The 22902-nt window shown below is 44.5% G+C and overlaps 1 protein-coding gene across 2 annotated transcripts in view; it reads right to left on the reverse strand.

Annotated features, from left to right (window-relative positions):
• The window catches only part of MKRN2OS (MKRN2 opposite strand), a 275687-nt gene that overhangs the window by 128304 nt on the left and 124481 nt on the right, over positions 1–22902 (reverse strand). For both annotated transcript variants that reach the window (XM_044078070.1, XM_044078069.1), the window contains one exon: positions 13212–13468. In XM_044078070.1, the coding sequence (XP_043934005.1) occupies positions 13212–13429 (218 nt within the window). In that variant the 5' untranslated portion in view covers positions 13430–13468. The remainder of the gene's footprint in view (positions 1–13211; positions 13469–22902) is intronic.

Raw genomic sequence — 22902 nt, forward strand, 5'->3', positions numbered from 1 at the left:
AGTAATAGTTTGAGGAATCATTCCAACTTAAGTTGGGACAAGATTAGCTTAATAATGGACATGATGGCCTTAGTTCTTGATTACAATTTTATATTATTTCAAGGCAAACATTTTAGGCACAGTAGAGTTGTGGCCATGGGGGCCTCTTGTGCCCCCATTTTTGCTAATCTTGTTATGTTGGAATGGGAGTCTGTATACCTGTTCAAAAGTAGATTTTATTCAGATATAGCATTTTATGTTAGATTTTTAGATGATTTATTTATTTTATGGAAAGGTCCAAAAGAAAAAATAAGTGAATTTATTGAATATATTAATGGAATGACGGAGTTTCTTAGATTCACTTACAATATAAGTGAAAAGGGTATTTCTTATTTAGATACGTAGTGGAGGTTTTGCATCTAGGATATACAGGAAAAATACATTCTCAAATGATTACATAGAATTCAACAGTAATCATCCACCGTACATGTTTAAAAATGTCTTTAAGGGACAATGTATCAGAGCGGCCCGCATGTCTTCCACAAAGGAAGTTATGGAAGTTGAATTGGAGTTTATTTCTAATATGTTTAGCAATAGGGGATACCCTTTGGTCATGTTGAAAGATGTTACAGACTATATAAAAAAGCAATGGGGCAGTAAATATATACCATTATTAGGTAAATTTCAGATTGCCGGTGCGGACATCAATACTAAAAACAATTATTTGGCATGTGAAGGTAGAAATAGAGTGTGTGTTTTAATGTATACACCCTATGTGAACTTAATTAAAGATATAGCAAATAGGCACTGGGATTTGATCACAATATCGGAAAACATTGGTACAAGACTGGGTAGTAACCCACACTTTGTGTATAAAACAGCGCCAAACATCAAAAGGTTATTGGAAAGGGCAAATATATTTGTCAAACCAAAGAAAACATTAAAAGGGACTAGTAAATGTGGATCTTGTAAACAGTGTGGGCGCATTAATGAAGTGGTAGGCATCAAGCTTGAAGACATTAACAAGACATATGTGAGGTGCAGGGCAGGCAATTGCAATACCAAGCAGGTAGTTTATTTAGCTACATGCATAGCCTGCCCAGCATTTTATATAGGTAAAACCGAGAGACAAAAAAACGTATTTATGAACATTATTACAAAATTCAAGTAAAAGATATGAATAATGCATTGTATAAACATTCACATGATAAAGGGGACCAACATTACTTTAAATTTTCCATTATTGATCAGGTAGATAGTTATGCACAAGGAGGAAATTGGAAAATGTTGTTAGCATGGAAAGAAAGTAAGTGGCAAATACTTACAGATGCCACTAGACATCTGGGCATTAATGAAAGCATTAGTATCAAACCTGTTTTAGCCCTTAGCTAGTATATTAATTATGCACCAGTATATTAATTATGCACCATTGTATTTCGTAGCAGATATTTTACAATATGTTACAACATTTTATAATAATGAGTTTTAACATTAAATGAGTATAGGATTATTAATTAGTCAAATGATTTTTTAATGGACATTCTAATAGGATATTTGTAATATAAATAATGAATTTTAAACAGGATTTTTGTATTACATTAGAGGAATGTGGTAATGAATTTCATAATGTATTATTATAATGTATTTTAGTATTTGTTTAGTTATGTTATATATTGTGATATAGGAGGGTATTTCTTTAAGTGACTGATAATTTTTGGCGCCAAAGTTGCTATTTAAACTATGGGTATTTCTAAAATACTGGTTCTGAGGAAGTCTGTATACACACAGATGAAAGCGTTTAACCAGTCGAGTTGTCCATATTGTTTTACTCAATAAAAGAGTTTTACTGTTCGAGCTGTGCTCAAGTCCTTCATTCCTGCTCCAGTTTTTGTTCCGTGACTTTTTGATCATAGGTAATGGCTATTCACCTGCTGTAATAAAAAACAGCCGCACTGTATTTGACTCCACCCATTCAGTTGATTCCTGTAGCCTCCCTTGCTTTCAAGTCACCATCCACCGCTGCCTTCCACTACATTCATATCAAGTTTCTCTGAATACTGTTACTGTAATGGAAGGGGTTTTTGCATGGTAAGGTACAGGGCTAGAGCTAGGGATAAGGGAGTTACGTATTGCATGCATTAGTAAGGACAGGTATGGGACTCTACCTCCCCCCACACCACCTTACTAATGTGAGCTAATTCAAAGTCTGCCCCTTCCCCCCACACCACCTTACTAATGTGAGCTAATTCAAAGTCTGCCCCTACCCTTAACTCTAACTCCGCACCTGCCTTTGACGCTAACCCAACATCTAAACTTACAAAAACACTTTCTGTAAGATTACAGTTACATAAGACACTAGGGCCTTCCCTAGCCCTAACCTGAAATAACTGTACTCATTCCCAACCCATCAAAAATACATGGAAACACAATGCTAAACCTATCCCATTACCCTTTATCTAACCCTAATTCTTAAAAACACACACACATATTCCCAGCCCCTACTGCTAAAAGTTATAGTATATTCAAAACTTTCAGTATTAGACCCAAAAAGTAACCTACATTCAACTAAATTATTACACACCCTACAAAATATACACATCTTTCAAAATCAGTCCTTTCAGCAATCAGTGTTACTTACCTTCAACACTAACCATATGACAAACTGACAACATTAGGGATCCATGTATGTGTGTGCATGTGTATATACACACACACACACACACACACACACACACACACACACACACACACACACACACACACACACACATGAATATTCATATCTCTCTCTCCAAATATATATATTTACATACATACATGTATACGTGAATATATATATATATATATATATATATATATATATATATATATATATGGGATCCGTACAGATCCCCGAATGCACTTTCCACCAAAGCAGAAATCACTGAGCATACTTAACCAAAAGTACTGTTCACCGAAGCAGCACTTTCGGATAAGTATGCTCGTTGTGCCTGTCGTACTGTGGTGAGGATAAGGGAAAATCCCCTTTTCTCCACTGTAGTGCAACCTCAGAGTGAGAATATTAAAGTAGGGAGGGTGTGGGGGGTGCAGGGGGGCTTACCCCCCTGCATAGAAGTAGGTTTAATGTTGTTTTTTTTAAAAAACATACTTTACCGTAAGCGCTTTTTCTGTGAAAGCGCTTTCAGTAAAGTATGTTCGGTGATAATGGATTCGGACATTTGATCTTTCGATCAAAAGTCCTAGATCCATATATATATATAACCAAGGGTAAAAGGGTCACACAGACAAGCCATTCAATAAAAACAGTGAGAAAGGCCCAGCCAATCACTGTGTAATACCTTAAATCACCTGCTGGGTCTTTCCCTGCTGATCTTTCTAATACCGGCAAAACCTTACCCTAACCATGCGCATGCCCCTAACCCCAAACCTACATAGAACTTACAAAAGATCTTCCCATAACATTACTGGTTGAATTTAGCTCTAACTTCAACCCCACACACCCCACTACCCTCTGTGAAATCCCTTCTAGCATATCCCCCTGAACTATTAACAAGGAGCAGGTCATGGCAGCACTCGCTAAGGTCAAAAATACAGCTTCATTGGACCCTGACAATATCCCCAGTTGCTTCCTAAATGCACTAAAACATGACCTAACAGGATCACTTGAGGCACTTCAACTACAACCTCAAAATAGATTAAGTGACAGGTGAATGGAGGGCTGCAACAGTCATCTCTCTCTTCATACAAGTGTATCAATAACTGAGCCTGGGAACTAAAGACCCATCATTTTGACAAGTCTAATATACAAAACCATGGAAAAATTTATCATGGAAATGATTAACAACAACATTGGCAACCTACAGCCACTGGACTCATCCCAGTTCAGTTTTATTAAGGGAAGGTCTTCCCTATCCAAGCTGGTAGACTTCTTCAAAAGGGTCGCCAAGGCTACGGATGAGGGGAAGATGGTACATATCGCCTACTTTGACCTGGCCAAAGCCTTCAATACAATATCCCACTCAAGTATTATTGATAAACTCTCAGCACTAGGCATAAATCCTTACATAACTCTCTGGATTGGCTGGTTCACAGATAGGACCCAAAAAATCAAGATCAATGAGACCACCTCCACCAGAAGATCAGTGAACAGCACAGTACCTCAGGGCTCCTTGTTGGGCCTGCTCTTGTTTCACATCTACTTCTAGAAAGTCACAGCTAATGTCAAAAGTTTGCAGATGACTGTAAATTGGAAGCTATCATAGTTTCTCCCACGACACTAGCATCCTACAAGAGGGTTTAGTATAAGCAAATTACTGGTGCCAAAGCCACAGATTAAAACTCAATACAAAGAAATGCATTATAGTGCCCTTTGGGAAATCGTCCACTGAAGTTAATTACTGTATTGATAAAACACCCTTAAAAGTTGACCCAGTAGTTAGGGATCTGGGAATATATGAAGATAGTAATCTGGCCTTCAACTAACACATAGCCAAGACAGTAAGAAAATCATTCAATGCCACCCAACTCATATGTAAGGGTATGGCATCCAGGTCCAAGGAAGTTATAGTACCACTCTGTTAAGCCCTCATCAGACCCATCATTGAGTACACGTCTCCCTTTGGCATGTACCTATCCACGCACTTGCAATAGTTGGAATGCTCTCAAATGTTCCTCATGAGGAGAATCCAAGATATAACTACCCTATCCTACACAGATCACTTTAAGGTCCTACCTCTGTACTCTCTCCTACTGGTTACGGACAGGTGATCCATGCCTGACATATAAAGCATCCTCATATCTAGCTCTGATAGCTCTCTTACATATCTGAAAAACAAACAGCACCAGAAACACTACATCCAAAGATCTGAACTTTGCCTGTGACAAAAAGAACATGCTGGAAAAACTGATATGTGAGTCAAAGGATTCCCACACTATGGAATAAGTTCTCATTCACGTGAAGCACAGTTCATCCCTGATGCTTTTCAAACAAAACCCTGATCTTTGGATGGAAAATTGCAAATTAACCCCTGGACTGGCCCCTATGTCACTGATGGACAGAGGTCAACAGTAAGTAAACTAATCACCAACTAACATACCTCCCCCAAATTAACCCTTAGCTACCTCCTTAGTAACATACTGCACCATATAGCAGTCCAAGATACTTGGAACAAAACTGGGATGGGTTGCATGGCTAGGCTTATAAAGATCCCGGTGGTCATTAGTCTGGCATAAACATATGAACCTATGAACTACTACAATTCTGACAAAGTAAGGCCAGACTTAGTGGTAGGGTTTATGGCTTGCTAGAGGACAGCTCATGCCTCTTTTGATCTGTTAAGTTTCAGTGTTTAAATGTAAATGTATTGTGATCTATGTCTTGCATGTTGATCTTTCAAAACTTAAATGATTTACACAAATATATATATAAAAATATATATATATATATATATATATATATATATATATATATATATATATATATATATGGGTCTACCTGAGATGGTCGACAAGCCAGTTGATCGACTTTCATTTGGTCAACAATTCATTTGGTCGACAGGCAGATTTGCCCCCCTCCCCAATGTTGTGCGACCCTGGAGTTGATATATATAGTTAGGGGGTGTGGGGGGCACTGCTTGTCGACCAAATGAACTGTCGACCAAATGAAAGTCGATCAAATGGCTTGTCGACCATGTGATAGGGATCCATATATATATATATATATATATATATATACATATATATATATATATATATAAACATATATATATATATATATATACACACACACACACACACACACACACACACACACACACACACACACACACCTATTAATTACACACACAAACATATGTGTCTATGCAATTACACTGAATTAGACACAACTTATCAACTCTCAAACACAGAACTCTTATAACATCAAATACCAGGCCAGAGAAATCTTACATCCCCAAAACACAGACAAACAGACATGCTCCCACATATCACTGGATAGATAGAAACAAAACAAAACACTTACCTACTCTACCACAATCTCCCCCCAAAAAATGCAAATGCCCTATGATATAACCACATAGCCTAAAACCATAAAACAAACAAACCATAATGATTTTGTGGGAAGCAAGCCTTTTGCACTTCCCATGTGAGGGGTGCAAACACCCACAAACTTAAATTTCAAAATCACATAGCAGTGGGAAAAAAGTACAGTTGTGTACACTTACCATAAATGTAGATGTTCAAGTGTACTCACTATTGCACTCATCACTTGTGGGGTTATCCCTGCTGTGGTAGCCCTCGGCCGGCCCGAATACAATGTTTTTGTGCGCCGGCTGCTGTCGCTTGTAGTCTGATGTCAGGTCGTCAGTACTATAAAGCAAGGCAGCCGACGTCATTACATCAGTTTTTCTTGCCCTAAGCCGTCAGAAGCACGAGGGAAAAGAGAGTAGTGCTCCTGGTGGCTAAGAGCCATCTTGGGAAGCCTGTGTCCCCCTAGGGGAAGATGTGAAATGGGGGATGGATGGAGGGAGGGAAACCAAGGCTGCAACAGTGAATACACTCGAACATCTACATTTATGGTAAGTGTACACAACTGTACTATGTTCTTCGTGTTTCACTGTGCAGTCATCACCTGTGGGAGGATTCCCAAAGCTGAGGTAAAGGGTGGAAGGATAGGTAGAGTCCTAGGTATGGGTCAGAGGCCCTGCAGGATTGCAGAGGCAAACCCTGCCCTAGACTTAGAAAACAGAGGTAGGTGGTAATGCTTTGTAAATGTATGGACAGAGGTCCAGGTGGCCGCTTCCAATATTCCCCTGGTAGGTACTCCTCTGAGGAAGGCAGTGGAAGTGGAGGCTGCCCTAGCGGACTGGGTACGAATCGACTTAGGGATGGGTTTCCCATGTAGTCTGTAGCAAAAATGGATACAGTGTGAAATCCATTGGGAAATGGTTTGTTTGGAGATGGGCTTCCCCTCTGCCCCTGGGGCGAAGCTTACTAGAAACTGGTCAGTTTTTCTGGATGGCTTAGTGCGGTCCAGATAGTATCTGAGTTGTTTGTGCACATCTAGTGTATGAAGAATTCTTTCCCCCTTGTTTTGAAGGTTGGGAAAGAAGGTAGGAAGGTGTATGGCCTGGTTAATGGTCACAACAGATACCACCTTGGGCATAAAGGAGGGATTAGTCTTCAGGGAGACTGTCTGCATGGAAAATTATGAAGGGCTCGACAGCCATGACAGCTTGAAGTTCTGACACCCTTCTGACTGAGGTGATAGCTAGTAGGAAGGCAATCTTCAGGAGAGATATTTCAATTCTGCTGAAGCAGCAGGTTCAAAAGGAGGTAAGGTTAGTTTCTCTAACACATAATTCAGGTCCCAGGGTGGAGTAGCAGGTCTTCTGGGAGACCTGATATTAGAAGCCTCTCTGTGGAATTGCTTAATCAAAGGATGAGAGAAGAGGGGTGGGTCTAAATCATAATGGGCAGAGATGGCCGAGGCATGGATTTTAATGGAGGAGAAGGTGTGGCCACTATTGAGAAACTCTGCTAAGTATTCCAGGATGACAGGGATGGAAGGTTGGGAGGAACTGTCCCCTTTAGATTGTTTCCAGGAGCAGAATCTTTTCCATTTTCCTGGATAAGATTTTCTTATGCTGGGCCTTCTGGCCTCTGTGATTATGTCCACGACCTATCTGCTTTACAGTGACTTCTTGTTAGTTTTTAGTGTATGAGCCATGCTGAAAGTTTGAGAGTGTGTAGGTCTGGGTGCAGTACCTTCCCTCTCTCCTGGGTCAAGAGTTCTCACCTTAGGGGAAGCGGTTTTGAGGGCTGTGAGGTCAGACTGCGTAGTAAGGGGTACCAATGCTGTCTGGGCCAATCCAGAGCAATGAGGATGGCCTTTGGACTCTCCTCTCTTATTTTGATTAGAACCTTGGGAATAAAGGGTAGATGAGGGTATGCGTACACAAAGAGGGAGCTCCAGGGGAAGGTCAAGGCATCCACCTTCCATGCTAGGAGGTGATACTCCCTGGTAAAAAACTTGTACAGCTGGTGGTTGAGGTGCGAGGCAAAGAGGTCCACCTCGGGGGTCCTCCACTCCTGGGAGACTTGCAGAAAGATTTCTCTGTGGAGGTGCCACTCGTGGGGGTCCAGTAAGCTTCTGCTTAGGTGGTCTGCAGGTGTGTTGTTGATCCCTGGTAAGTACTGGGCAATCAGGTGCAGCCCCATGGATGGCTAACCTGCACAGGGGGTAAGATTGGGTGCCCCCTGCTTTCTGATGTTCCAACATTACTGTGGTGTTGTCCGTTTTTATAAGGAGGACAACTGGCCTGAGAAGGGGTTGGAAGGAAGTGTTTTGCACTGCCATCATTTCTTTCTGGTTGATGTGCAAGTGAAGTTGCTGGGCATTCCAAAGGCCTTGGGTACACCTGCCTGCTAGGTGAGCGCCCCAAGCTATGTCTGAGGCGTCGATGGTGATGGTCTGGCTAGAAGGGCAGAGGATGAAGGGAAGACCCTTGTTCATGCCCACCAGAGAAATACGTCCCTTATGCACGGGATTAGTGGGACAGTGGTCTCTAGGGACTGAGAGTGCTGACACCAAAGGTTTTTTAAGTACCACTGAAGCTTTCTCATGTGAAGCCTGGCTAGAGGGATGAGAAGGATGCAAGATGCCATGTATCCCAGGGCATGCAGGAACCTCCTCACAGTGAGGTAATGTCTGGAAGCCAGTTGGGTGAGATATAGAGGCAGGAAGCTCTGCTTTTCTGGGGATAGGAAGGCCATAATGGTTGCTGTGTCCTGCACAGCTCCCAGGAAAACAATTTTTCTGGTGGGGTTTTGTTTTGATTTTTTTTCGTTGATAGTGAACCCTAGGGAAGTTAGGAGTTTTTTGACAAAGAGAAGATCCTGGAGCAACTTTTCTTTGCTGTTCGCCTGAATGAGGCAGTAGTCCAGGTAAGGGTAAATTTGTATATTTCTCTGTCTGCAGAATGCTATGGCCAGGGCCAAGCATTTGTTGAATACTCTGGGAGCAGTAGATAAGCCAAAGGGCATTGCAGAGAACTGAAAGTGCTGACTGCCTGTTCTGAAGTGCAGGAATTTTCTGCACGATTCCCTGATGGGGATATGGAGGTAGGCATCTTTTAGGTCTAGGGTCACCAGCCAAACATTTGGTGTGAGCATAGGCAGGAGCTGCTGCAAGGTTAGTATTTTGAATCTGGGGACTACCAAGGAGGTGTTAATTTGGATAGATCCAGGATAGGGCACCAAGTGCCCTCTTTTCTGGGTACAAATAATAGTCTGTAGTAAAACCCTTTTCCTGTTTGATCCAGAGGGACAGGTTCTACTGCCCCTGGGATATTAGTGTTTTTATCTGTTTTAATGCCTCTGCCCACTGGTTTGGGGGGAGGTCTTGGTACCCTCATGGAATAGTGAGTTTGCTGAAGGAGAATCTGTATCCCTGAGAAATTATTTTTAATACTCATTGGTCCTTGGTTATTGAAACTCAATTGTCCTTGAAGAGGGTGAGCCTTCCTCCTAGTTGAGTGAAAGGAGGGCAGAGGGTGGAAGGAGAGTCATTGTGAGTGTTTACCATAGAAGCTTGGCTTAGAACTCCCTGCCTAGAAGTGGAAGTGGACCATTGTTTGCTTCTTTGCTGGCCCAGGGTCCTGGATGTCCTGTCCCTGCGGGGCTTGCTTTGGCCCTGTCTGCTGGGTGTAGGGAAGGCCCAGTGCTTAGAGGGGAAGTTCCTGCTGAATCTGGGTGGTTGAACTTGAAAGAAATCTTTTACTATTTGCATAGATTTTGCTTTGTCTTCCATCTTTTTAACCACCTCTCCTGCTTTTTCCCCAAACAGGCGTTCCTTATCTAGGGGTGCATCAATAGGTTTAGATTTGACATGATTAGGGAGTGGTTGTTCCTTCAGCCATGCTTGTCTTCTAATAACAGATCCTGTCACTGCTGCCCTGCTAGAGGCTTCTAGGGTGTCATATCCACAAGAGTGCCTGACCACTTGACCAGCAGAGTGAAGTAATTCTGCCAGCTCTTTAGAGTTGGCACCGTCAGAAGACGCAGCAATCTTCTGTTTTAATTGTTACAAAGTGTGTTGTTGATATTTTAACACATGGAACTGACAACTGAGTGCTCTGACAGCTAAGGTTGCAGAGGTGTATACTTTCTTACCCCATCTGTCCAGAGCTCTGGAGTCTTTGTCAGAAGGAAGAGGATTCTTGGCAGAACTAGTCTTAGCTCCTTTGGGTCCCTGTGTAATGACCTCAGGGTCTGCAGCAGGGTTCCTGTACAGGTATTTGTGAGAATCTGATACGTTGTAGTACCTGTTTAGATGGAGCAGGAGGCAGGGGATCAGGGAATAACTGGATTCAAGGAAAACATCATCCACCACTTCTAAAATAGGTGGGATGGCCAGGGGTCTGTGCTGAGGCAGGTCCAGAAACTCTCTAAGTCATTTCTTTGACTGTGGGTAGTCCTGAGATTCCCATGGAAAATGTTCCCTGAGGGAGTGAAGGGTTTCCCTGACGGAGAGGTCCTCTGGAGTGGAGGCGGAGGGGATAGATTCCTCTGCATCTGAATCTTCATAAACAGTTAAGGGCTGTTGTTCCTCTTCAAAGGCAGAATAATCAGATTCCACAGACTCTTGGTCTGTCATAATTTCTGGAGAAAGAAGCCTTTTCCTTTTGGGAGTTGGGGCTTGAGTACCTCGGATAAGGGAGATGAGATCCTCCACCATTTAAGCATTTGAGCTTGGGGTGGGGGAGCAGTAGCAAGGTGGTGGCTAGAAACAGATTTCCTAGGAGTGGCCTGGCTTTGAGGCCTGAGAGAATCTGTCGGTCTCTGAGAAATGGTAGTCGGTAGAGAAGACGTCAATTTTCGTCCAGAATCGGTAGTAGGAATGGCCTTCTCGGAAGCCGGTGCCTGCGTCGTGGCTCTGGACCCAACTGAGGCAGAGACAGCCAAAGGCTCAGTAGACGAAGTGGATTTCTGCGACATACCGGATTCTGAAAGGGTCTCAGCAGAGGCCTGTGTAGGAAGCGAGTTGGGCATCAGGGACTGCGAAAGCGCCTCACTGAATTCCGAAGAACTGATGACTTGCTTAGTGGTAGCATTGTCGGAAGGCTTAGCCTTGTGTGGCCTGTCTCTATCTTTACGTTTTTTCGGAATGTCGATGGATTGTTGGCTGACGGCCGCCATATCGGAATTCGAAGACGGAATATGAAAATAATTGTCTACAAAAAGACCTCTACGGCAAATGGTTCTCGCATTAAAGAGGGGACAGAACTGGCAATGGACGCCGTGGTCTGGGCCTAAACAAGAATGAAAGTCTCGGTGTGGGATCTGCTTTCCACAGGCGAGACAATTGTTAACTTTTTCGGAAAACAGTTAGAGCAAGAAAAAAGGGTTCCCAACAGGGTACTTAGCTTTAGACATTTTCTGCTGAAATTCAACTTCTGGTAGCGACCGACCAGCACTCATGCGAACTGCTTCTGCTACAGGCTCCACAGCAAGAAAGACTGATGTAATGATGTTGGCTGCCTTGCTTTATAGTACTGACGACCTGACATCTGACTACAAGCGACAGCAGCTGGCACACAAAAACAATGACTCTGATATTTGGGCCGGCCGAGGGCTGCCACAGCAGGGATAACCCCACAGGTGATGACTGCAACAGTGAAACAAGAACTTGCTATGTGTTACAACAGAATAGCAAAATTTGCCACCAAGGCCAAATTCTCATCCCACCACTGTAAGTCACTGAAACAATTAGGGTGGCTGGAACTTCTCCACCATCTTTCATTCACCCAACTAACTACTGTGCACAAAATAATCTACAGACTGTCCTGCTCTCTCAACTCTACTTGCCAAATACCATTCCAGCAGGCATCTAATATCTGAAAATCATCTACTTCTAAAAGTAGATAAGCCCACCTTACCTGCTGGTCAACTCCTCTATTCCTTCACCATCGCCAAACTAAGGAACTCACTTCCACCTTCTATAAGAAACACAGGCAGCACCACCACCTTCAAACAAATGCTGAAAAATCATCTCAACTCTTCCTGGCTATGTTCCTGCTCTATAACCTAACCTCTTCTTCTTCTTTTATATGATTACTAAACTCCTATGTCTTTTGCTAGTAGTGACTGATGATACTTACTCCATATTTATTTTTATCTTCACTTGTTGATACTGGTACAATAATACTGATTAATATATCTTGTTTATACCACTCTGACTGAATTCATTGAATTCTGCTTTAATGTATATTTGCTGTATATATTACTGTAATCAAACAAACTAGATTCCTGCTTTTATGTATATATTCTGTATATGTTACTATATTTACTGTCTGTAACACTGTTTCTGCTTCTGTACTAATTAATGTTTATATTTTTCTGTATCTCATTGGAGCTTTTCTCCCCGGGCCTCCACTGAAAATGGGCTCTTTTAGGCCCAGTGGACTTTCCCAGCAAACAAATGCAGTAAAATAAAATAAAATAAACATCAACAAAACTCTAATCCCTGATGTACTGTGATCTCCATTAAACACACTGCCAGCTCATACTCTGACAAAGCAGTGATTCAAATAATTCAAGAAATCACTTCTTTAACCAAACAAGCAACTGCCAGTCTGAATGGCTCCCATACATATGCACACACATGCACACGCGCACACACACACACTCGTGCACGCACGCACCCACACACCATCCTTTTTGAGAGGGACTGCAGAATGATGATATTTCAAATAAATGCTAAAACTTTTCCCTTATTAAATTCTATTTTCATCTGTTTAAATTTTTTAGTATTATTTTATAAATAAGGTCTGGTTTTAACCTCTTTCTATTGCTGTATGAACTGAAATCCTCAGGGGTTAAACACTTCACTTTAAGCCACAAAATGGTAAAACTGTCACTTTTTTCCTGGGCGGTTTCTACATCAGTGCCCTAACTGCAAGACTGTACTAATCCAAGCCACTTTAACAACTTTCTAGGAAAGTACAATTTAGTCAAAGATGTCTTTCAGTCTTCTTCTCTCACTTCATAACTCAAAATTGCAAGATGGTTCTCACAAATTATATTAAGAAACCATAATTTATAACGAGAGATCATTCTGATATTCATTTCTTTAAAGTTCTGCTTTCTGGTGCTTAATTATAATACCAGAAGACATACATGTAAAAATGGATATTTAAAATGTGAAAGTAAAGCTTGAATATCACCCTACTTACTTGAGAAATGATCCTTTGGTAGGGCGAAGTACAAATGAACATTTTTCCCGATGTCCATTCACAAAAGGATTAGGAATGCTAACAGGTGCCTCTTCTAATCTCATGGCACTTAGGTTCTCTTCACAAATGGGACACTGTTCAGGCACAAAAAAGCAGTATATCTCCTTCTTGCAATGGTGGAACTTTATTATACTCTTTTCCATTGCTGGGGACTGCATGGTTCATTGTTAGGTACCCCAGCAAACAAACAAAGTAACCTGCCAGACAAGAAAGAATGTCACAGAAGAGTATATTTTCTTAGTGGTATAAATCCCATTCACAAAGTTGACAACACAACAATTCACAAGGATTTCTAAGTCACTTTACTTCTTAAGTGTTCTTCTAACTGTGACATTTGAGCTCACGCAATTAATTGAGCTGTGCACCTTCCCAATGAATGTTGCCTACGCTTCAGATACTGTGCGAACAGAGACAGAGAGTGAGATCACATTGCACACAAAAACTTCTTGCGTGCAGGAACCCTTATGTCACCTCAGTACACTGTTATATTTTTAACCCTTTAGTACAATGTGTGCATCATTCTTTAATGTTACTGCAAAAGACACATCTTACTGAATATTGATAGATGTTAAAATGTCAGAAACCAGATAAATGGCAACAATTGAGAATAAATAACATTTTAATAATAATGGTTAGTACATTCAAATCATAATTCATCAACAATGTGAGCCTATCACCATTGAGAATAACTTCACAGAATGTGATGACCACCAGTTCATTTTCACGACCTGTGTTATCCAATTCAGGGCTGTAGGAAGCCAGACTATCCCAGCATACAAAGTGCATAACTCAGGAACTGATCCTGGATGGGAAATCAGTCTATCACAGAACACAGACAAACTCAAATGCATACAATTATACATCTAATCTCAAGCAGAACTCTATGACAGCAGCTCTTCAATGAAGACGGAAAATTGCACAATTAAAAGAAACAGTGCTTATCCAAACTTAATATTCAGACTCTTGCACAACAACAGACAGCACTAAGGTGTCTTACAAATTAAACTTCAAAACAAGACAGCAATAACCAAACATAAGAACCAGAGAAGCAGCAACAAATAAAGCCAGTCTCGGTATCACTGAAAATTAATTATAGCTGTTATAGATGCATTAAGCAACACAAACAAGTTGCTAAAATACAGAGCTGTTATGCACTATAGCTAGGCTCGCACTACATCATACCCCTCAACTGTCCAGGTTTTTGTCACACCTTTTTTTGGTCTGCTACTCATAAAATGTATGGTTTTCTGGCAAATTTCTGAATAATCACTGAGGACTGAAGTCTCTAAATAATGACATTCATTTGAGTTTCAGACTTCATATCCTTCGGAAAAGGCAAGATAACACAAAACTAATTATTCTACCAACTATCTAGGTTTATAAGAACAATATTTAAAAAATGTCGTCTGATTTTAGGCCTTTGTCATTATTTTTAACTTTGTCCAGATTTCTTGCACTTAGAGGCTAACAGGCATGCAACATACATACATATCAACAAAAGATAACCTGTGTACTTTTGAGTCCATTTGAGTGCAACGGTTTACCTTGTTCAGTACTTACGTACTATCGCAACCACATTCTGAACAGGAGATACAGCTCATTTCCAATCCGTTCTCCTGCCGAAGTATGTTATATATAGCTCACAAAGATTTGGAAAACAAGTTGGATGTCTGTGTCTGTACTTCATTTTGTGTTATTGTTTTTTAAGTTTAAATTAAAAGGAAGGAAACGTAATTGATAACTATCGTTATCTGGAAAGGACTGTGCACCTGTTATACATGCACAGCTGAACAGCTTGTGTGATTTATGTTGGATTTCGAGTGACATACTTCCAAAAATTATTAATTAAACAAAGAAACAATAGGTTGGTTCTGCTGTTGGTGGTTTCTATTAATTAAAAAAAACACCCTGCAGAACAGATATCATTAATATCTGGAATGGCATTTGAACGAATTAGAAGTTATGTACTCACCATAACGTTCCATCTGAGTAGGTGTATTCATTTGTCTGCAACCTGTGGGTTATGGATCCGATATCGGATCCGAACCGGCATGGTTTACCAGCTATGGATCCAAGCTCTCAGCTCCTCCCCTCACCCATAATGCCCTGATCTACCCTCATGACCTCAGATCGAGTTTGCCAACAGCAAGAACACCCTGAAAAGGGTAACACACCATATGCAGGAAACTGAAAGGCCAGGGGGATAGGAGGGCAGGATGGTTGCAGACAAATGAATACACCTACTCAGATGGAACGTTATGGTGAGTACATAACTTCTAAATCTGAAGTAGGAGATTCATTTGTCTGCAACCTGTGGGACAGAGTCCCCAGCTACCTGAATCTTGGGCCATCATGGAAGGATATTCCGGAGCACCGCGGAGCCAAAGGATGCTCTACCCCTAGATGCAAGATCCAACTTGTAGTGGGAAATAAAAGTATGAGATGAAGCCCACATGGCTGCTGCACAAATATCATCTAGAGGAATCCTAGCCTTAAAGGCTGCCGAGGTAGAGACTGACCGGGTTGAATGGGCATGGACACCCTCCGGTGCGGGCCTTCCCGAAGCTTGATAAGCCAATAAGATATATTGTGAAATCCCGCGAGATAATGAGACTTTAGAAATTGGTTTGCCCAAATTAAATTTAGCAAAGGAAATGAACAACTGGTCGGATTGCCTATGACCAGCCGTCCTGTTTAGATAAAATCTAAGTTGCCTGTGAACATCTAAGGAGTGAAGCTTGTATTCACCTTTGTTTTCATATTTAGGAAAGAAGACAGGGAGGTTAATGGATTGATTAATGTTTGCTTCAGAAGCTACCTTAGGAAGAAAGGACGGGTTGGTCCTGAGGTAAACATGGTCCGGATGAAAGACCAAGTAAGGAGGTTTAGCTGATAATGCTTGAAGCTCTGAAACTCTCTTGGCCGAAGTAATGGCTACTAAGAAGGCAGTCTTGAAAGATAAGAATTTCAGATCTACCGTAGCCGCCGGTTCGAAGGGGGGGGGCGGTCAAGGCCTGGAGAACTAAGGAAAGGTCCCAAGGAGGAACCGCTTGTTTTACAGGGGGCCTGAGAAGAAAAGTACCTTTAAGGAAAATCTTACACAACTTGGCCGACATCAGAGGATTGGAGTCATGACCAATGTGATAATGGAAAATCGCCGCAAGTTGTACTTTGACCATGGAACTGCTGGCACCATCATTAAAAAGAGTGGTTAAGAAATCAAGCACCAAAGGGAGAGGAACTGTGAAGGGGTTTAGGCCCTGCCGCTCCGCCCACAACGAGAACCGTTTCCACTTGCTGCGGTAGACTTTCCTAGTGGACGGCTTATGAGCTGCCACCAGGATGGCCTTAACAGGGGACGAAATACCGGGAGTCCTGATCAAGAGTGGAACTGGAGCAGCCAAGCGGTCAGCTTCAGGTTGTCCAGGTTCGGAGGAGATAAGTGGGATGGATGAGATATCACATCCGGAATGGGATCTAGAATCCAAGGAGGATTCACAGAGTGAGACCTTAGGAAGGGAAACCAGATCTGTCAAGGCCAAAATGGAGCAATGAGAATCATTCTGCACCCCAACCGAGAGGTTTTCTGAAGAACTTGGAGCATCAGAGGCAAGGGGGGATAAGCATAAAGAAGACCGGGTGGCCAAGCATGCACCAGAGCGTCTCTTGGGGAACCTCCGGGAGGAGGTATCAGAGCGAAAAAACTGTCGCACTTGGTGTTTGAGGGAGAGGCAAAAAGATCGCAACAAGGAGTTCCCCACCATGCGAATATGCGTTCCGCTACCTGAGTATTGAGAGACCACTCGTAAGGGGTGAGAATGGTGCGACTGAGTTTGTCCGCCAGGATGTTGGACCGACCCGGAATATGCGTTGCTATGAGAAAGCGGTTGGTGGAGATTGCCCATTCCCAAACTCTCATGGCTTCTCGACAAAGAGGGTAAGACCTGGTTCCTCCTTGCTTGTTGATATACCAGACAACCGACATGTTGTCCGATTGAATCGCAATTGTTCCCAAGGGAAGAAAGGCCTGAAGTGCTAGCAACGCTAAGAGCACTGCTCTCATCTCTAGAACGTTGACATGCAGTAAGGTCTCTGAATCGTTCCACGTGCCTTGGGCGGTCCGGCCTGCAAATGCCCCCACCCGAGGCGGGAGGCGTCCGTGGTCACCGTGGCGAGTGGGGGAGAGGCACAAAATGGGCGGCCTCCGTGGAGATCTGGAGAGTGTAGCCACCACAGGAGGGACCGCTTGCAAGCCTTGCTGATCGCAATGGGATGATGCATAGGAAGAGCAAGATACGACCACTGGACTAGGAGTGTCCATTGGAGGATGCGCATATTGAACCTGGTGAGAGGAAGAAGCGCTATAGCAGACGCCATGGACCCTAGAGCCCTCAGGACCAACTCCGCCGGAACTGAGCTTGAGTGGAGAATGGCCCGCACCTGGAGTTGCAAATTTTGAACTCTGTCCGCAGTGAGGAAGGCTTTTAATCTCCTTGTGTCTAACCTGGCACCTATAAAATCTATGAAATGCGTGGGTGCTAGGTTGGATTTTTTTGTGTTTATAGTGATGCCCAGACGGGGAGCAAGATGGAGAAAGGAGTCTCGCGCCAATATTAGTAGATGCCTTGTTGGGGCGGTAAGGAGCCAGTCGTCCAGGTAGGGAAAGACCTGTACCCCCTGAAGCCTCAGGTGGGCCGCTACCACTGCTAATACTTTGGTGAACACCCTGGGGGCTGTGGTGAGACCAAAGGGAAGGACCCGGAACTGGTAGTGACTGGCTCCCAGCCGGAAGCGGAGAAACCTCCTGGAGAGCCTGTCCATTAGTATGGGGTAGTACGCATCCTTGAGGTCTATGGAGCACATCCAGTGATTTTCTCCCAGAAGGGGGAGAATAGACTGCAGCGTGACCATTCGGAACTTCTCCTTGGGAACTGCCAGGTTCAAGAGTGAAAGGTCTAAAATTGGTCTGAGATCCCCCGTCTTTTTTGGCACTAAAAAGAACCTGGAGTAGAACCCTGATCCGATCTGGTCTGGGGGGATGGGCTGGATGGCTCTTTTCTTTAGCAGATGGCCAATTTCTGCCAAAGCGGCCTCCCACTGACCGGGTGGAACGTCGGGGAGGGACTTCAATTTTGGCAAGTGAAGAAGGGGTATATGGTATCCTCTGGATATGATCTGGAGGACCCAGCGGTCTGATGTTATGGACTCCCATGCAGCTAGGTGCTCCGAAAAATGTCCCCCGACTGCCTCCAGAGTGGAGCAGCCGGGCAACCCCTCAGGGCTGCTGCGCGGGCCGTTCAGAGAAGGGTTCTCTGGACCCGAAGTTCCTAGGAGCCCCTCTGCCCCTAGGGCGGCATCCTCCCTGTCCTCCTCTGCCATGGAAGGACTGGTTGTCCGGAGCAGGCTGGGATTGCTGCGACTTCCGGAACCACATCTTCTTCTGACCCTTTTGGTTCCTAGAATAGGGCCTCTGGGGTGCAGAGAAGCGGATTCCGACGGCAGACAGCGTCTTCCCGTCCTTCTCGCTCTGGGTCAAAGTGTCGCGAACAGTTTTGCCAAAGAGGGCAGAACCATCGAAGGGGGCGTTCGCAAATGACGCCTTGAAGGGCTCTGAGAAATTGCAATGATGGAGCCAGGCCTGACGTCTAGTAACTAGGCCTGCCCCTGCGGCTCTAGCGGCACCTTCCGTAGCATGGGAGAGTAGCCGCATAGAGGTATTGGTGACGGACCTTAGAGTGGCCATGCGGGTGGAGCGCAGCACTTTGTCCTCCTCCGACATGGACTCTGGGGGGGGATGCAGCGTATTCTTTAATAAGATCGCGCTGCATCCTAATCACGTGTGCCAGATAGTTCAGCGCCCTTACAGAGAAGGTCGCTGAGCTAAACATTCGCTTCCCCAAGCGGTCCATCATCTGAGACTCCTTGCTCGGGGGATGGACTGAGGGACTCTCCTGAGCAAGTTCCCTCTTGGTGGCCGCCGCCGTCAACATGGCATCTACGGAGGCCCCTTACTCCAATGGGCACGGTCAGCCGGGGGACTGAGAATACGGTCGGGCCTTTTAGGGATTGGCTCCACGGTGTCCGGTTCCTTCCACGCCCTGGTGGTAATGAGGTCCACCAGGGGGTCGGCAGGAGGGGACACCCAAGAGGTAGACGGGCCCGCTTCAAATGCCTCCAAGAACACGGACTCGTCCGAGGAAGACTTGGGGGCAGACCACCCCCCCCTTATGCGGAGCATTTCCATGATGTCTCCAAATGAGACATCCTCGGGGGGTGACCGTGGGGAGCCTTCCCCTTCCTCCAAATCCGTGTCTTCTGTGAGAGACTCGGGGGAGTCAATGTGCCTCCTTTTGCACGTATGTTTGCGGGAACATCCTCCGGGGGGGGCTGTCAGAGGACTCCTCGCAAACAGTAACCTGTTCCAGGGGAACAGCTTGGGGCACAGGAGCGGGCTGTCCCAAGGGCCGGATGGTGGAAGCCTGACCCAGTGCAGAGGGAGCGCGGGACGGAGCCAAAGCAAGTGCCGGGGGTCCGGAGACCCTCAACAGGGCCCTCTCCACAACATCAAAAGCCGAAGGGGAGCCGACCTCGACCAAAGGATCCGACAATCGGCTCCCACTCGGATCCGAGGAGTGGATCGGAGCTGGCGCCGAAGCGCTCGGATCCGAAGGGACAGTGCGCTCCGACACAGACGGCGCCGAAGGAGCAGTGATCCCCCCGGATCCGAAGCTCGGATCCAGGCTCCGAGAGGTCGGATCCGAAGCACTCGAGGGCAGGGTTGGATCCGAAGTACCAAGTACTATTGGCGCCGACCCACCCCCGGCTCCGAAGCTGCTCGGCTCCAACTGCTCCGAACCCGGGTAGCGAGTCGGAGAAGGAGCAATTGGCTTGAATAAAGGGGTTGAGCTCCCCCCCAGAGGGGGGGGGAGGCAAGAGCACTCCCATCTGCATCTGGGCCTGGATGAACCTTCTCATCATCCGGTCCAGATCAGCGTCTGACAGGCTATAAGTTGATCTCGACGAGGCTACCGAGGTAGGCCTTGAGTGCCTCCTCGATAGCCTCGACGGAAATCGGGTCTCTTCCTCCTCAGGTCCCGGTGAAAAACACACTGGAGACCGGAGCCGAGAAGGGGGAGAGCCAGCAGACAAGGAGGCCGGAGGAGAAGCTCGCTTGGCTGGCGGGACCGAAACAGAGGTCTCGGCCCGCCGCTTATGGTGCTTCTCCCTCCGGTCCTTCTTTTTAGCTTCCCTCTCCTCCGAACCACTACAGGGAGGTTGAGTCCCAGGAGGAGGAGGGGGAGCCAGAGAGGAGATAACCGTAGAAATGGTTACCCCCGAAGGAGAGGAGGCCGGAGCCGAGTCCGGTGGCAAAAGACCCGCCAAGACAAGCTTGGACCTCCGCTCCTTCAATGCCCTGGGGTTGAACCCTGCACAAATGGAACATCCAGAATTGAGGTGTTCAACCCCAAGGTATCTAACACACCGAGTGTGGCCATCAGCCGGGGAAAGCTTATGGCCACACTCGGAGCACTTGGAGAACACAGCTTTGGGCTGTTCAGACATCCCAAAAGCAAAAAAGGTTACTTAAACTAGAGTTAAAGTAAAGTAACAAAAGCACTCAACAGGCCCAAACACACACTACGCTACCAGCGAGGGGAGGGATAAGTAAAATTAAATTTTGAAACACTAAAAGTATGATTAAATAATAGGGAAACCTACACTTCCACACAACTTTCACACAAAACTTCAAAAATTAGCACTTTAAAACTAATAAAACTGCACTTAGCTGAAGAGCTTTAGAAACACAATCTGGTCACCAGCGCGGCAAACGAGATCTGAGGTCATGAGGGTAGAGCAGGGCATTATGGGTGAGGGGAGGAGCTGAGAGCTTGGATCCATAGCTGGTAAACCATGCTGGTTCGGATCCGATATCGGATCCATAACCCACAGGTTGCAGACAAATGAATCTCCTACTTCAGATCTAAAACTTCCCGACGGTCCACAGCAGTATGCAAGGTTCACAGGTTTTTAGTACACTTGTTCTTCTTTCGGCTGTTCCCATTAGGGTTTAGTAAAGGGATATGGTTAAAGTGCTACCTAATAAGCTAAAATACTTATTAGCTGCCCCAGCCAGACACAGCTGGGCTAATATACCCCCACAGTGCTGAATTTTTAATGGTGCATCCCATCATCTTTTAAATGTGGTTGCTGCTCTACTGTTTCGCAGATAAAAAGGTGATGGTGAATGTCTAACTGAAATATACATTTAAAAAAATAAAGTGCAATAAACAGCTACAGTATACCAATACCTTATTCTGTGGCGACATTTTCATAAGTGTACCTCACTGAAATAAAATACCCCCACCACAAATTGCTGCATACCTGCAGTCTAAATCATGTTTATATAATGTGGTTGCGATAATACACAAGTACCCATTGTTCATTTTCTACTCCATCTAAAAAGATTTTACCTTTCTAATGAGCACTAACACACTCTTTGTGAAACAGCATTTCCTCAGATCCTTCTCGTACTACCTAACCTTCCAATTACCAAGCACACCCCCATTCTTCTCTGTCCTTCCTCTTCAACTAATCCAAACAATGCAGTGTGTTCAAATTATATCCCTTCTTCTTCACCTAATTTATTCCAGCCATCCACTTCTTGTTGCATGTTGGTAACTCTACATTGCAAGAAAGCCAGCCCAACTTCCTTTCCCTTGTAAGGCCTACAAAAAAGTATACAGAATGTCAAATGCAGCCGTACCTTGGCATCTATGGAATCCACTCTCCCCACAACATATCCAACGTCACACTGTCCATTGCCAGTGCCATTTCACAGTATACAGCAATGTTGCATGCTCTAGGCAAGAATGTACCCTATGTACAGAGCTGGTCTGTATATGTAATATGAGCAAATTCCATCAGAACCCTGTTGCTACCACTGTGTCCTCTGGTCCAGCCACATTCTGTTTCACGTTCTGAAGTACAGCAATGGGCACTTTCCAAATGCTGTCTCTTCACTCTTCTACCTATCCCCCCCCCCCCCATGACTGAACTCACATCAGCATCTCATTTTCTTATCTCCCCAGCCAGACTCTAAGCACTACTGTTAAACATGGAGTACCATCAGCATAGGTTCATAGGTCAGTACTAGGCTATCGGCCCTGGGGCCTATACAAGCCTAGCCATAACAATTCCCTGGCTATTTCTTCCCACACTATTTACTTCCCTGTACCCCTGTCTAGCAGGGCGACTGACGTGATCCCCGGGGTGAATTTCCTTTCTCCCATCCAATCGTCAAGGTTCCTTTTGAAGAGGGCCAAAGAGGCGCTCTGCTTGACATGTATGGGCAGTCTACTCCAGAGTCTGGGGAGTCTCTGGGTCAGGAACTTATCCCTCCAACATGTTTTGTTTATTGTGATGACAAAGTTTAGATCCCTGGAGCGTGTGGCTCTGACGGATTGGGATTTCTTTAAGTGTAGCATGTCCAACAGCTCTGGGTTTGACATAGCCTTGTATGTTAAGCAGAGATTGCCTCTGAGTAGATGATATGCGACATAGAGTATAGCTGGAGTTTTTTAAGGCGGTCAGCATAGGGCATCTGCTTTAGGCCTGTGATTCTTTAGGTGAG

The sequence above is a fragment of the Protopterus annectens genome, chromosome 7.part0, assembly GCF_019279795.1.
Source record: "Protopterus annectens isolate FY-2018-M chromosome 7.part0, PAN1.0, whole genome shotgun sequence".
NCBI lineage: Eukaryota > Metazoa > Chordata > Ceratodontiformes > Protopteridae > Protopterus > Protopterus annectens.